This window comes from Marmota marmota, unplaced genomic scaffold (assembly GCF_001458135.2).
Source record: "Marmota marmota marmota unplaced genomic scaffold, marMar, whole genome shotgun sequence".
NCBI lineage: Eukaryota > Metazoa > Chordata > Mammalia > Rodentia > Sciuridae > Marmota > Marmota marmota.
In genome coordinates, this window is record NW_026000174.1 from 9,857,224 (window position 1) to 9,873,199 (window position 15,976).

The 15,976-nt window shown below is 45.8% G+C and overlaps 1 protein-coding gene across 22 annotated transcripts in view; it reads left to right on the top strand.

Moving 5' to 3' along the window:
* Tenm4 (teneurin transmembrane protein 4) overlaps nucleotides 1-15,976 on the top strand; it is a 2,842,490-nt gene that overhangs the window by 2,630,477 nt on the left and 196,037 nt on the right. For 19 of the 22 annotated variants that reach the window (XM_048789141.1, XM_048789145.1, XM_048789157.1 and 16 more), the window contains 2 exons: nucleotides 2,882-2,980; nucleotides 4,181-4,416. In XM_048789141.1, coding sequence (XP_048645098.1) covers nucleotides 2,882-2,980; nucleotides 4,181-4,416 — 335 coding nt within the window. The remainder of the gene's footprint in view (nucleotides 1-2,881; nucleotides 2,981-4,180; nucleotides 4,417-15,976) is intronic. The other 3 variants (XM_048789158.1, XM_048789161.1, XM_048789159.1) reach the window with 1 other exon arrangement.

The window sequence follows — 15,976 nt, forward strand, 5'->3', positions numbered from 1 at the left end:
TCTAAAATATAAAAGTTTAAAAAACACGTGATTCAGGCACTTGAAAATCCCTGCCTTTAACATTTTGATCTTCATCTTTTTGTTTATCTCTGAAAACATACTTACTTATTTATTTGTGTCTGAGATACAGACCTGACTCTGAGAGCACAGTGTGTCCTGATGACCCTAGCCCAACTCCCAGGTGTTTCGGGGAGTGGCCTGTGCAGCCAGCCCCAGTCCCAGGGGGGGCAGCAGAACTCTTCCTCTGTGCAGGGATGGGTGAGGCTGCTCATGCTGGGCTGTGTGGGCTGCAGAGAGACGGAAACTCCCTCTGGAAGTGCAGGGAATGGAAGAAATAAAAATAAATGCCACCTGCTGCTATCTTCAATTAAGCACATGGTCCATGTACCCCGAATTCAGCAACACTCCGCACAGATTTATTTAGTCCGTATGTGCCAGGCATTCCTCTAAGACTCTGAGCACATAGTAGTGAACAAGACAGATAAGACTCCTGCCTCGTGGAAATTGAATTGCATTAGGAAGAAACACAATTAGCAGATAAACATATATATGTTTATGGCTTCCCCATCATCACTCCCTGGCCCCTGTGCAGCTTTATTATTCATAGGGCTTAACGGCGTTGGGGGGAGGGGCAAGCAGAGAGGAGAGAGAAGAAGGCAGTGCTAGGGCCAGGAGTGGTTGGGAAGTGAGTAGGAGCTGCTCTAGCAGGGTGAGAAGGTCCTAGCTGAGGAGGAAGGAGGTGACCCACGCAGGCCATTGCAGAAGGATGATTCTGGCAGATGAACACAAAGGCTTAGCTTGTTTTAGAAATGCAAGAGGGCAGTGTATCTGTAGTCTAGAATAGGAGGTTTGAAAAGTGGTGGAAAGCTAGATCTCGCAAGATCTTGTGGGCCCTGGGAAGGACAAGAGAGGGTTGAGGACAGAGAAGTTATCCAAATTACACTTGAGGGTCTATCATGTGAGCAGTTATCCCCTTTTGGGGATGCTCAGAGAATCCACTTACCTAATGAGAGCAGGTGAAGGATGGACCTGGGACCTGAACCCAGATGGTCTGGCCCTGAGCTTGTATGCCTCCCCTGGGCCCCAGGCCTTTCCTCAGCAGGACTGCCTGGCTGGGGGTAGCAATGAAGCCACTTTGAGGGACTTCCCCACCCCCATAGCTCCTCCCAGGCACTGGGGGATGGCTCAGGGGCCTTGAACACCACCAGAACACCTGCTGCCCAGCCTGCCATGCTTCATGACTCACCTTAAGGGGAGGTCCCCATGGCCACTGCAGTATTCATTTTGGTCTTTGAGGCCAGTCGGGGGTCAGCAGTCACAGGTTGTGCTGAATGAGACAGGGTTATGAAGCAGAGAGGACCTGAGTGCTGGGCTCCAGCAAACCCAGGAGCCAGTGTCAGCTTATTGATATGACCTTTAAAACATTACTTGTCAGCCTTGCTCTGCCAGCCTACAAAGCAGAGGTAACGGTACTGACTTGTAGGGTTGTTGTAAGGAATCAAATTTAAATCAGACAGTTGTAGAGTTCCTAGAAGAATGAATAAAATATGGTAGATACAGGATAAATAGCAGCTATCATATTTAGCATTAGCACTTTTATTATATTTTTGTAACCCTTAATAAGTCATCCAACATTAACCCAGTTGATGCTCATAGCAAACTTGGTGAGCTTAGTATTACAATCCTCATTTAACAAGAGGGAAGGAAGGTTAAGAGAGTTTAAGGTTCTTACCCAAAGTCACACAGCAAGAAGGCAGCATAAAAGATACTTGGATCTGGGTATGCTGTTTTCAGGTCTGGGCAGAGTCAGAAGGAAGGTCCGCCTCTCAGGACTGGACTCACAGTTGACTTTCTGCAGCTAGTTCTTCTGCAGCCAGGGGTGCATGTGGCAAGCTGAAGCTCTGCTGGCTTGTTAGAGGTGATTCACTTCAGGGTCATATAGTGTGGTGGGAACCTTCCTGAAAACAGCAGAAGACAGAAGACAGAGCACCTGAGTGTGACAGATGTTACTTAGCAGGCCTGGTTGGGACCAAAAAGGGCCAGTGAAGCTATCATCATTCATGCTGTGCTGCCCTTAGTCAGGGGGTGATGAGCCCCTCTGTGTCTTCCATGGGGAGCCACCCTTGACAATCAGCCATCACTCAGGAGCCCACACAGCTAAAGGACAGTGACACTTCCCCATGGTCAGCATCCACCTGGAGGCTGGGGAGAATACAGATTCTCAGTCCCCACCCATTGACTCTGAGTCCCTGGAGGTGGGCAGTGCCTGCCCAGCTCTCCAGATGGTCCTGCTGGTCACTCAAGTCTGAGCACCACTGCTTTAGAGATGATAGCCCCAAATGCTTGCCTTTCTTGTTTCTTTACACAAATCAAATGAATGTCTCCCGTTAAAGCAGATGTAGGTCATTGAGTGGGGGATTAAGTGCAGGGGTTGGATCTAGATTCACCTGAGCTCACATTCCTGCTTTCAGTCTTGCTCACTAGTGACCTTGGGCAGGGCCATTACCACTCCCATGTCAGGCTCCTCAAGGGTGGGATGGGAAAGCACTGCCTTCCTCACATAGCCTATTTTGAAGATTTGAGAGAATGGGTGTAATGTGCCTAGGTCAGTGCTGGACTCGTGTCAGTCCCCTTCAGGGACAGCTGTGATTTGATGCACACAGCTGCCATTCAGGTTTGTATATAGAATTGTCCCCCTGATTGCTGTGAGCCAGGCAGACCCCTTGCACATGTGGCTTGCACACTGACCCCATCGCCTGGAAACCATGTCCCGCTGGTCTCACACACAGCTGCACCGAACAGTCACTTTGTGTGTTTCTCTACTCTCCCCCTTCATCGATGCATGACTCATTGCTTCATTCATGTCTCCATGTGTGCGTAGAAACCTAGGCAAGCAGCCATTCCTAGGGACATTGCAGGACAACCTCATTGAGATGGACATTCTCAGCGCCTCCCGCCATGATGGGGCTTACGGTGACGGGTAGGTGACATCCCCATGCTCCTCCTCTCTGTGTGTGCTCTCCTTGTGGCTCCTGCACTTGCATGCATACCCTGAGACCTTTCTCTGGGATCTCCTTGGGGAAACAATGCCATATCACATGCCCATCCCCAATTCCATGTTCAACTTGCAGCAGTTTGTCCTTGGAATCCCCTGTCCTCCAGCATATTAACAGCAGTCTTGTTAATATGCCGTTCTCCCCATCTCATTGGCTGCCTCCACCATTCTGAAAACCATCTCACGTAGCAATTTTTATGCAGTACAGGCCATGTATTATATGCATCTGGCCCTAAGTGTGTATTCTGTGGCCTGAGGCATCTTGTACCCCAAGAGGGATGGGTTCCCACCAGGACTAGGGTATGCAGTACATGGAAAGCACTCCATTTCTCAGGCTGTATGCAAGTCCTCCTTGGCCATGGTTAAAGCCAGGCTGGGAAAGATCTCCGGACACCTAGTTTGACTACAACCATGTGCTTTGACCGTGCCCCGCTGCCCTCAAAATTGCAGTGAGGCTGTAGGATACAGTCACCCATCTGCCGCCCACACAGCTTTCATGTTGGGGCTCAGAAGGCATCGGCCTGGCTTCCAAGCAGATTGCTTTGAAGGCATTCTTAACAGCCACTAGCAGACTCTTGGCCACAGGCAGAACTTAGTGGTGGTTTTTTTGGCTTCCAGCCCAACTAAACCCCTTTAAAAAAGTAGGATATTCCAGTCCTTAACCAATGTACACTGGTAATGCAAGTTATTGGAAGAAGAAGAAAAAATTTAGATCCCGTATTCAGCGCCTCAGGAACAGACAGGATTTTAGACACTTTCCAAGTTACTTCAATAATTTCAAAGAACAGATAGCTAATTCCCCAAGCTACTCTAAGCACCATCGATTCCCAGGAAAAGGACCTCATGCCAGCCTGGGTTGAGTGGGTAACAGTTTCTGCCCTGGCTTCGGTGGGGTTGTCAGAGGTAGGGCTGTCCCATTCGTGTTCCCTGGAAACCTGTCTTCGTGCCCGTTCTGTGATCTGGTTTGTGACTCTCCTCTTCCTGTCCCTGCCATCTTCTCTGTGGTGACTCTCTCTCTCTCCAGGCCCTCTGCATGCTTCTCCTGCGGCTTCTGTCCTGCAGGTCGAGCCGGGCGCCTCATCAGCTGGCAGACCCTGACGCCCTCTGGCCTCTCTTCATCCACAGGCACTTCCTCTTCAAGCCTGGAGGCACCTCCCCACTCTTCTGCACCACATCTCCAGGGTACCCACTGACGTCCAGCACCGTGTACTCACCCCCGCCCCGCCCCCTGCCCCGCAGCACCTTCAGCCGGCCAGCCTTCAACCTCAAGAAGCCCTCCAAGTACTGCAACTGGAAGTGCGCAGCCCTGAGTGCCATCGTCATCTCGGCCACACTGGTCATCCTGCTGGCGTACTTTGTGGGTAAGTGCATCCTCATCCCAGCTCCCCATGGCTCCCCTTTGGCCCAGAGGGCAGCAAACAAGGTGCCTGTGGGCACAGAAGCCTCCTTACCAGCACAGCTGTCACAATACACAGGATGAGTAGCCTTGGGGTGCTGAGCTAGCCTGCACCCCAAAGCATCAGGCTCAGCTCTTTGGGACCCTCCTCCCCTCCCCTCTGCACTTAGACCAGGAAGAAAGCTGAGCATCTGTCCCGTATGTGCTGAATACCTATCACAGATGCATAGACACCACTAAGATCAGCCTCTGAGGTGATGGTCTGTGGCATGAGTGTCATAGATTGGAGTTACTGAAAAATAAATGGCAAATGGAGAGACTGGAGAGAAAGCAGCAGGTGGCTATAGTGAGGAGTAACAAAGGGGTGGAGCATCCCAGCATTGGAGGGAAACTGCCAGGGAAGCCTGTCAGCTGGGAAGGGTCTGGCATGGTCATCTGAGGGTGTCAGAGGGACCAAGATTAGTGTTGAAGCAGGGTCAGGAGCCCAGAGAAATCCCAACTGAGGAGCCATGTGTGCCAGTGAGCAGACTGAAGGAAGCACAGAGACTTGGAGCCACACTGGCTTCTTGCTGCTTACCCCATCCCAGGGCACGGACATGATGTCAGAAACTCCTCCTGATCCACTTTCTTGGTCTTGCTCCCAGACAAGCTCCGAATCTGAGTTCTTTTGATATATTTCTATCACAGTCTGGTTTCCATCTTCAGACCCTCTCTTTGGTCTTCTCCCAGGAAAAGATTAATCTGAAGAGATCTGTGGGCATTGTGTAGAGTCTCCACCTCTATGTAACCCAACCAATTAGTAAAGGCTTAACCTTCTGTGTCCTTTCTAGCCTTCAGGTTCTATAATTCTAAGACTTAAGGTCAGGCCAGCTCAAGAAGCCCTTGAACCCAGACTAAGGAATTCAGGGACAATTCTGTAAACAAATGTTTTGTTGTTTGTTTGTTTTTTCCCTAACATAAGCCAATAAGTAGAAATAGAACTAACTGGCAGAGGCCAAAGGAAGACAGAGTGCCATCCACTGTGAAAAAGAACCCGTAACAAGCAAAGTCATTGTGAGTGAAAAGTGAGGCTTGGCTTGAGAGGTAGACAGTGCTGGCACTGAGAGTGATGGCCTCCACTTGTTCTGGAGAAATGGCTTGAACATGGATAGGGTCTAGGTAAGGATGTAAGCTCCAAGGTCTTTTGGCCGCCACTTGTTCTGGAGAAATGGCTTGAACATGGATAGGGTCTAGGTAAGGATGTAAGCTCCAAGGTCACTTCTCCTCAAGATTTTTGAATTTCATAAAAACCAGTAAAGAGAAAGATGATAGTCCAGCAAATAGGGAAATCTTATATCTCACACTATAATAAGCCTCATTGGGTATGACAGGTCTCTTTTTCCTCTTTTAAAGATAGGCTCAGAGAAATGCATGGCTCCAAGGCAGGATGGCATACATGTTTAATCTTTTCTTCTATCTAATTGATTAGTTGTTATTACCTAGAACGTTGTGTTGGGAAGGATTCTGAGGTTATATTCAGATTCAAAAAGAGTGTCTGTGATTGATTAGTGATGTCTGTCACAGTTGCAGGAGTAGAGAATATAGATGACTTACCACTTATTTGCCATTCCTGCTATGGGTCATTAGATAAAAGGAACAGCCAAACTGGGAGAGGTCAGGGCCACTCAGGCTTTCTGAGAGGTGCATCATTGATGTAGCCTGGATCACAGGTGAGGGTTGTGGAATTCATGAACCGTTACCAGCATCATTAGAAGTATGTCGCCACCACCTCAATCCCTGACATAGCCCTCCCTTGCTTTTGTGATATTATTGTTTTCCTAAATGAGTAGACTATTAGAAGACACTGTCACTGTTCAAGACCAAATAGTTTGCAACATATAGACAGCAATATTTTGCATTGAAGCCTTGAGATTTATACCAAATAGTTGCTTTAATCAGCTTTTGCATTGCTGTGACCCAAATACCTGACAAGAACAATTTAGAGGAGGAAAAGTTTATTTTTTTTTCTCATGGTATCAGAAGTTTCAGTCCATAGACAGCTGATTTCAAAGCTCTGGGCCCAGGACGAGGCAGAACATCATGGGGGAAGGGTACAGCAAAGGGAAGCTGTTCCCCTCATGGTAGCCAGGAAGGGGGAGAGAGAGAGAGAGAGAGAGAGAGAGAGTGTGTGTGTGTGTGTGTGTGTGTGTGTGTGTGTGTGTGTAGGGGCCACAGGGCAGATGAACCCCTCCAGGGCATGTCCCCAGGCCCCACCTGCCTACTATTACTATTCAGTCGATTCAAGCTAGGGTGGACTGATTGGGTTACAGCTCTCATAATCTAATCATTTTCTCTGAATATTACTGCATTAACAGGAACTTTTTGAGGAGATCTCATATTCAAACCATAACAGTAGATAATTTTAGGGAGGAGGAGAAAATTTTTATAGCTAAGAAAACTATTTTTCATTCCATGGGCTTCTTCTTCCATTTTATAAGAATACTTGGTCAATCTTCAGCTAAATAAAAACGACAGGGCTACTTATGGGGAGTAGTGAACTCCCTGTCGTAGGAAGGGTACAAGTGAGCTCAATGCCCATTTAGCAAGCATAGGATTCAGGCACTGAGAGAATTTTTACTAAGTGACCATTAATTTCCTTTCCAACATTGACAGTCTTTGAGTCTTTAATGATTTTGTGAATCTTACTTTTCATTCAGCAAGCCATACCTGCTTTGAGCCGGGCACTATGCTAAGTGCTGGGATTCAAGGTAAGGTTGATAGCTTAAAAGAGGAGATAGTCATGTTAGCAGGTAAATCAAGAATGACTGATGGACACAGCAGTTCAGAGGCTGTGGGAGCAACAATCCCCAGCTGGGAAAGGTGATGATGTTTGTATGGAATCTTAAAGTAGGAGTTTTCAGAAGTAGGCATGCAGGAGGGTATTTTAAATCAAGAGAACATGCAGAGACTTAAAATAGGACCATGCCGCAGAAAGGGTTCTTGAAGCGCTTCAGGACTGGGGTACCCCTTGGAGCTAATATACAAATGTTTTGTCAGATTTATGAAGATCACCTTGAAGTCCAGCTGAGCACCTTATTGGATGGGCAGTTGGGGAGTCATTGAAGGGTCATAAGCACAGTAGGGCATAGCCAGATTTTTATTTTACAAAGATAAGTGTAGAGGAATGAAGGGGCAGAAGGCAGAGCTCTTAGTCAGAAATAGCCAATGGCTTCAGCAAAGACAGTGACAGTGTAGGTATAGAGAGGAGGGGGTAGACAGATCTAAGGTCACTTTAGGAGAATTTGTGTCCTAAGTTAGAAGTAGTTTGTTCATTATATCCTTCTGATAAAGTTGTATCTATGTAGAAATCTTAAGACAGGACTCAAGTGATCACACCCAGGGATTAGGTCAAAGAGGCAAGCCTGGGCAGGGTGCAGTGGTGCATGTCTGCAATTCCAGCAACTTGGGAGGCTGAGGCAGGAGGATCATGAGTTCAAAATCACCTCAGCAACTTAGCGAGGCCCTAAGCAACTCAGAGAGACCCTGTCTTTAAATAAAGTATAAAAGTAGGGCTGGGGATGTGGCTCAGTGGTTAAGTGCCCCTGGGTTCAATCCCCAGTACCAAAAAGGAAAAAAAAAAAAAAAGAGGCAAGCCTGGAGACACAGCAAGGACTTGGGGAAGCACCTGGCCCCAGTACCTAACAGCCCTGGATTCCTTTCCCCGTTCTACCACCAGGCAGCTGCTCTGCCCCCCTCCACACCCCTCCTCTGGGGACCTCACTGCTCTGCCTGAGTTCTGATCTCCTCATCTGGAAAACATGTATGACCACAAATGTAGGAGGATGCATGAGAGGCCGCAGTGAGTTTCTGTAGGTGAATGCATTACAGGTGTGGGGCCAACCACTCTTCCTCCAAGAGTGGGGTGGTGGCAGCCTGCATGCCGGTTCCCTCCAGCTGCTGGGCCAAAGAACCATTATGTAATTATGCTTGGCTATAATTACAGGCTGTGATGACTAACTTATAAGGAACTATCAATTATTAAAAATCAAATTAATTGTCTTAGCCAAGCACAAATATCCTTAACAAAGACTCTTTTCCAGCAGACCAACTGATCTAATCAACAGGCAAAAGCACAGATACTTAATTAGATTTTTGATGAAAAATTGTGTTTAATTTCAAGTATAATCAATTATTAATTACTGTAATGAGTGAATCTGACTGGGTTTACTAATTAACTCATTTAAAAATTATGAATAACCTTTTCATTTGTAATTATTTTATACATCCTATCAAGTTCTGGATAAGAATCGCATCACACCCCCAGAACAGGGGGAGTCAGAAACTGAGAGTCCAAAAGAATTTTCCTTTTGCTGGTATCTGCCCAGGGCTGCCATATCTGGATGGTAATCCTGTCAGATCCATTTGACGTTCAGATTCTTTATTGGAAGTTTCTTGAGAAATGAGCAGCCAGTGACCTTTCAGTTGCAGAGCTATTTACCGGTATTTTCATGGGAAAAATAGAGAAATCAGAGTGAGCACTTCCCACCCACAAAGGCAGCAGGAGGAGGGTCTTGCCATCTCTTCCCTTCCTACCCTGAGTTACTTGGCTTACCTGGCCTGGGGTGGGATCTGGGGAGGACCCTCTGGCAGTTGTAGGATCTCTTCAGGTAGAAAATGTACATTTTTGCTCCAAAGGACACCTGCCCTCTTGTTAAGCGAGGCAGCCATTGAGGATGAGTTTCCTCCTTTCATTTGCTGCTTCTCCCTGTTCCAGTTTTCTGGCCCTTGTTGGTCTCCACTTAAGTGCCCTTGCTTTTCCTTTCCTGAAGAGATCTGTTCGCAGAACAACATGGCGGAGAGTGATAAGTGGAGAAAGCAAGTTTTAGGTCAACATGTGAAACTTGTGCAGCCATTGTAATAATGCTTTATTTTACAGAACATTATTGTTTTAAAAACATTTTCCAGGGACTAAGGATGTGTTGTAGAGTAGTAAGAATAATCTTGGTCCCTTGTTATCATTTGACTTTGTGTGCTATTCACCTTCCTCTTTCTGTTCTAAGGAGAACAGCTTATGCTGTCTCACTGAAATCTCCTAACAACCGCACAATTTACAGATGAGGACCCCGAGACCCAGTAAACTAAAGTAACTTACCAATGTCACTTGGTAAATGTTAGGAATGTGACCTCCCCAACCTGAATGCCCTGGCTCTTGAACTGGTGCTTTTGAAATATACTTTCTCTTTTGAGCTCACAATCTTAACCCTTATGCTACAATCTACCTGTCTTAATATTTGGTTCTTTGAATTTTTACTGTGTGCCTAGCATTGGGCCACACCCATGACATGTATCATCTCTCTGGACCCTCAGATTGATTCTGTGAAATGAGTATTATTTTTTGTAGTTTCAAGACCAGATGATAAAGAATCAAAAGACTTCACATCATGTCCTGGCTCTATCCCCTGCCCACTGTGTAAACTCGGGCAACATTTCTTAACTTCTCTGAACATCACTTTCCACTTTTCAGATGGTTCTTATAACGCGGGCGACTGGGATGATGTCCCATCTTACAGACGGGGAAACCAGAGTAGCATCCTGGTTGAGAGTCTAGATTCTATAATTAGCAGCCTGCTTTCACATCTCAGCTCCATTATTTTTCAGGCTTTGAGATATTAGGTTGAGTTTATGTGATATTTCCAACCTTATTTTATCCTTCTGTAAAATAAGGTTGGAAACATCACATAAACTTATTTTATCCTTCTGTAAAATAAGGATAATAATAGTGATTGTTGTGAGATAATTTATATAAAGTACCTAGCCCACGGCCTGGCACAGACTTAACACCTGTGAAAGTTAGATATTATTATCAGCAGCAATGATATTAGTATTATTGTATCACATAACAGAGCATGAGGAGCTTCTGAATGAGAATTTGGATCAGGACTGTCTTGCATCTGGGAACTTCCCAGACTGAGTTAGTCACAAGAGCAGGTGACAGAGCAACCAGGGGACCTGTCAGGAACCATCTGTAGAGATGTCTGGCTGTTCCAGGGGAGGAGATGCAAGGGTTGGCTCCTACAAAGTACCTCACATCGTTTCTTCTACTAGCACAAAAGTTCAATTTGCCTCATTGACAGTAGTTGCCTCTATCCAGATGAAACTGACAGCTTCCCTCCTGTTCCAAAGACTACCAAGAGGTGAACACTGAGTGCCATGGAAAAACCTTGAATTAATATTTTGAGGACTCTTCAAGCACCTGTCTGGTCACATAGGCCTTTGGAATAGGAGCCAAAAAAGACTTGCTAATAATATAAAAACCAGGAGTGGATTACTGAAGGAGTGGATTACAGAGGCCCCAGGATCCTCTGAGATGCTGGTTCTTCCATCAACAGACCTAGGCCAGTCTGTGAGATAGGGGTGTCACTCCCTGTGATTTCTCCAAACCATGGTACTCTCACTGGGAGAGAAGATAGGACTTAGAGTTGGATAGACTGGGTGGAAATCCTAGCCCTACCCTCTCCAGAAATAACCTTTTGAGCCTTGGTTTCTTCAAAGTAGGAAGAATAATAAAACCACCTTCATAAGGCTGTTGTACAGGTTATATAACATGATGCTGAAAATCACGGAGTGGGTGTAATAAAGGAGTTGTCCCTTGCTGATGGACTTGGAAGATTATCATTACTGTTTCTTATAACTAGACCTCGGTTATTTCAACCTGAAATGTGATAGGAGTAGATTATTCCATCTGGGTATTCCCAGTCTAGAGTTCCCTGCCTGTGGGAAATTGTACCAGAACATGGTGGAGTCAAAAAGTGGGCTGCAGCAGTGTCTATGTACCTCCACTGTAACATGCTCAGAAGCAATGAGGAATCCTTTTTTAAGTTAAATCACATCTTTTACCTTTACCAGAAATTGATTATGGATTGTAAAACATAAAATAAAATCAGAATGCTTGCTTTAAGTGGTGATTGTGTAAGCTATAAGTGAGAATGTTGCTAAACTTAATTGCTGTTCTTCAAAGGGCAGCTACTGGAGAGCTTTGCTTGGTGGAATATTATTGCAATTCTTCATCTGGTAGAACCTGGGTCATCCAGTTCTTGAGGCTATCTGGGAAATGTCTAAAGAGGGAAAACTTGGGCATGAACTATGATTTGCAGAGAATTGTGCAGGGTCTCCCAAGGTCTCTGTCATTTCCCTCTGCATAGGGAATATCAGCATGGCAGCAATCCAGTTAGAAGAGTATTAGACTTCCCATCCTCTTAGGGGGGCTATCACTTACTCCCCCATCTCCTAACATCTTGCTCTCTGCTGCATGCTCTTGCCCTTGACAAAGCTGCATACAAGGTAGCCATCCTCGATATGGCTTGGTTAAATAGAAGGCCTTGCATGATGGCTAAGTTCACCAAGGGTAGACTAGGCAGAACAACAGTATGGGCAGAAGCATGGTGGGAGAAGTGTCCATTTTATGTCCCGAGGCTTGGGTAGAGTTGAAATGGATATGAGATGAATAGAAAAAGAATTAGGAATAGAAGCTAGAGTGGCTATGAACAACACACAACACTCACTCACTCATCCCCATCCGGTTCAGCTCATGCAATGTCAGGATCTCAGATGTCATTTGCTTCATAAGCAAAGGCCTGTTGCACTTTGGGCCTGGGTGCTATTAGTGAGCAATAAAGCTCATTTTCTCTCCTTTCTCAACGACTTCACATCAGGCCTTTTGGACAGAAGCCATAGATTTAGCTTTATAGCCCAAAGAATAGGAAACGGAGATGATTGAACTTGGTCTTTTAGGAGGAAGAAAAAGTGATAAAGATACAAGAGCCTGCATTAACATTTTCTCCAAGATTGATTCCTTCACACTGCTCTGTACGAATTGCTAATAGCAAGATTATATATAGGTTGTGCTCTTTATAACAGACCCCAGACAAATATCTCCCAATGTCCCAAAAGGAGCCATGCAGGGGAAGTCAGACTTACTCTGGGGGTTTCAGAGGGCAAAGCCAGGCTGGAAGGGTAAATATAGTAGAGGGCCAAAGCAGATTCTGGGGGAGCAAGCTTCTCTGTCTAGAGAACTTCCCATGTGAAGAGGCCTATCTTGGGGAGCCCATGTCTGGAGTGAGAGGTGGGGGTAAGTGCCTAGACTCTGTAGACCTGTGGTCTCATCTGTTCGTCCCTCTTCTGCTAGTTGGGCAAGAACTTATCCTCCTTAAGCTCTAGGATCTTCATCTGTAAGATAGGAATAAAAATGAACAAACAAAGGGCTGTATGAAATTATGAGTCATTTGACATGTTTCAGCTCAGCATGAAAGAAAATTTTCCAGTTTGCAGAGATGCCCTGTGATAGAACAGTTTCAAAGTGATCTTCTTGGCAATGAAATTACTAGGCAGGAGGTTGTTAGATTTGCTTGTTTATTTATGTGTTTGATTGTTCATTTGTTTTTAATGTGAGAAGAATGTAATAGCAAGACTAATGACAAGGGTGAAGGCTTTGTGTTAAGGAGCAGCACAACCCCGGGCTACTGATACCAGGGTACTATTGCTACCCCGGGCAGCCTTCTACCAGGACCTGGGGAGGCTACCACCAGACAGTGCTGTTCCTACAAGGTAGGAGCAATAGAGGAAAGGTAATGATGGAGTCAGAGATAGTTATCTTCTACCCTCTCATCTCCTCCCATTGGTAGAACCCAACCAGTAGCTGGATCCCAGGGGAACCCACCCATCCAGGGCATGTAGATAAGCTCGCAAGGCCCAGAGCAGGGCTGAGAAGGACGGAGAGGGTGTCTAAGAGTAAATGGTCGATGTCAGCTCCCCAGGTTTTAGAATTCCTTCTTCTACATTGTGCAGGGCTCTGCCTGTACCCCAGGGCCTAACACTAGGGAGGGCCTAACACATGGCCCCTCACCTCCACAGCACTCAGTCACCAGGCCCAGACCTCTTGCTTTTTAAATCAGATTTATTGAGATATGATGTTCAGATAGAAAATAAGACATTAAGTGTGAAGTTCTATAAATTCTGACAAAGAGATTGAGCTGTGTGACCAGCACCACAATCAAAATGCAGAGCATTTCCCTTACTCCAGAAAGTTCTTTCTGCCCTCTGTGGTCAGTTCCCACTCCTCATTCTGAGCCTCTGGAAATCACTTACCCTTTCCCTGACTGGGTAGTTTCTGACTACTGTTTTTGAGAAGTGAAGTCAAAGAAGTGATTTATTTACTGGATTCAGAATCAGGAATTGCCTAAAATTATGTCTAAACTCTTAAGATAAATTTAAGTATTGTTCAGGAATTTTTAAGATATAATTTATAATTCAAGACATTAGAGCAAGTGGTGGATGCGTTCTAGGATTTTCTCTGTGTCCTATGTGACCTCCTACAGGATGGTGACCGTAGCCCCAGTGCAGTGGTGTGAATGCATAGCTGGGTGTCCCTCTGCCCTTCATGGGCCACTTCTTCATGCAGGCATTTCTAAGCTCCTTCTTGTCAGACTGAGCAGCTCCATGACACTTACCATCGTATCCCTCCCATTCCCATCCTTCACTATTTCAGATAGTGCTAATGTGAGCCTCTTTGCGCTGTGGCTGTCTTCTTCTTTTGGAAGGAGCGTCCCCCAAAGTGAGATCCCTGGGCCATGCATTGTAAATGGTTCAAAGCTCTTGTTACCACCAGAGTGTCTTCATAGGACTGAATTCCAAACCCAGCCAGGTATCCAATACCCCCACAATCTTGCCTGATCTTGGGTTGACCAATTTAGTGGATGGAAAATGATAGGTACAAGTGGCTCGGGGACCTAAAGAGGATAAAGGATCTTCAATTTGAAAGGAGACACCTGCTCTCTGTCACCCCCTTCTCCCAATCAGTTCAGTTCTCCTCCCCACCTGGTTTCTTCTTTCTTCCTCCCTGTCTTCCTTCTTCCCTTCCTTCCTTCCTTCCATCTGTACTGGGGATTGGATCCAGGGCCTCATACAGGCTAGGCAAGCACTCTACCACTGAGCTACATCCCTAGCCCTTTTTAAATTGTACTTTGAGACAGCGCCTCACTAAGTTGCCCAGGCTGACCTTGAACTTGCAATCCTTTTGCCTCAGTCTCCTCAGTTTTTATTCAAGAGCTTCACACAAATTTCACTTATTCAGAGAGGCTCCTTTGACACACACACACACACACACACACACACACATGACCAGGAACCATTTATATGCCCATATTTTGCTCACGGTGCCCCCATAATTACAACTAAATGGTGGTGGCATGATTGTTGAAAATCTATCTCCCTGTGAGATTGTAAGCTCCATGAGGGCAGAAACAACTGTCACACTGTGTCATAACTGCAGCTTCTTGTGCCCAGGTCTGGCATGATGTAGCATGTGTTTGGCACAAGTTTGTTGAAGGAGAAAAAGGAGGGGAGGAGGTTAGGACCAGAACTAACAGATGTTGCAGAACAGGGAGAGGAAGGAAGGGAAAGAGCAGAGAGCTCCAAGTTCTTGCATCAAGGATGGAAAGTCCAGAGCACACCAGAGTGAAAAAGGGCTCCTGGATCCAGGAGAGGGGCAACCAGGAAAGCAATCACCAAAGAGCTGCCAAAGTGTAGTCTGCAGGGAGCACAGGCTGGCTCTGGCCCTCACTTGTTCCTGAATACTGTTCAGTTCCCTGGCCTGTGCATATAGATAATAGGCTGTTGTGGGGACTAAACAACTGTCAGCCACCTAGTTCTTACTAGTAAGAGCCACCAGCAAATGCTGTTGGTCTTCTCCTACCCTTTGGCAAACAGGACACATTGAATTTGAAGCCCAACCAATTCCTGGGTTTGGAAATGTTGTCTCAAGAAAGACTGTTCCCAAGTTATCAATACATTCCTTCATCCCCACCCCTTTTTATGTTTTGAGGTAGAACCTTGCTCTATTGCCCAGGCTGGTCTCAAATTTGTGATCCTCTTTCCTCAGCCTCCCAAGTAACTGGAATTATAGGTATTTGTCTTTGCACCTGTTTTATTTTTATTTCTAATTACTGTGCAATAACATAATTTAATTGCACTTATATGGAGAGAGAGAGTGAGTAAGCAAGACAGGTTTTCTTGATGGCTGTTTTTGGTTTTTTTTTTTTTCCTTTTGCTTTGTGAATAGCATTGGGGTTAGGGGTGGGGGAACCAGTACAATCACTTAGAGTGCCAAGACCTGGGAGAGGTGAGGAAGCAGAGGTCACTTCACTGGGGGAGAAAAAGAGGGACAGGATAGAGAAGGAAGCACACAAGGAGAGATAGTTGTAACAAACACAATGTTTTCCTCCCTTTAAAACAACAAAACCGTAACAAAACCATAACAAAACAGCGACATCCTTCTACGGATAACAGTACCATCTTATAGCAAAAGCACAGACTTGGAGCCAAGTAAGACTTGCATTCCAGCCTGGGTGCAGACAAGATTTTTAATTTCTCTGAGTCTTGGTTTCCTTGTTGATAAAATGTCAGTTCATAACTAGGTGGTGTTTGGAAGCTTAAGTGAGAGAATGTCTGCAGCCCAGTGGGTGGCCCACGCTGGGTGTGGAGTCTATGCA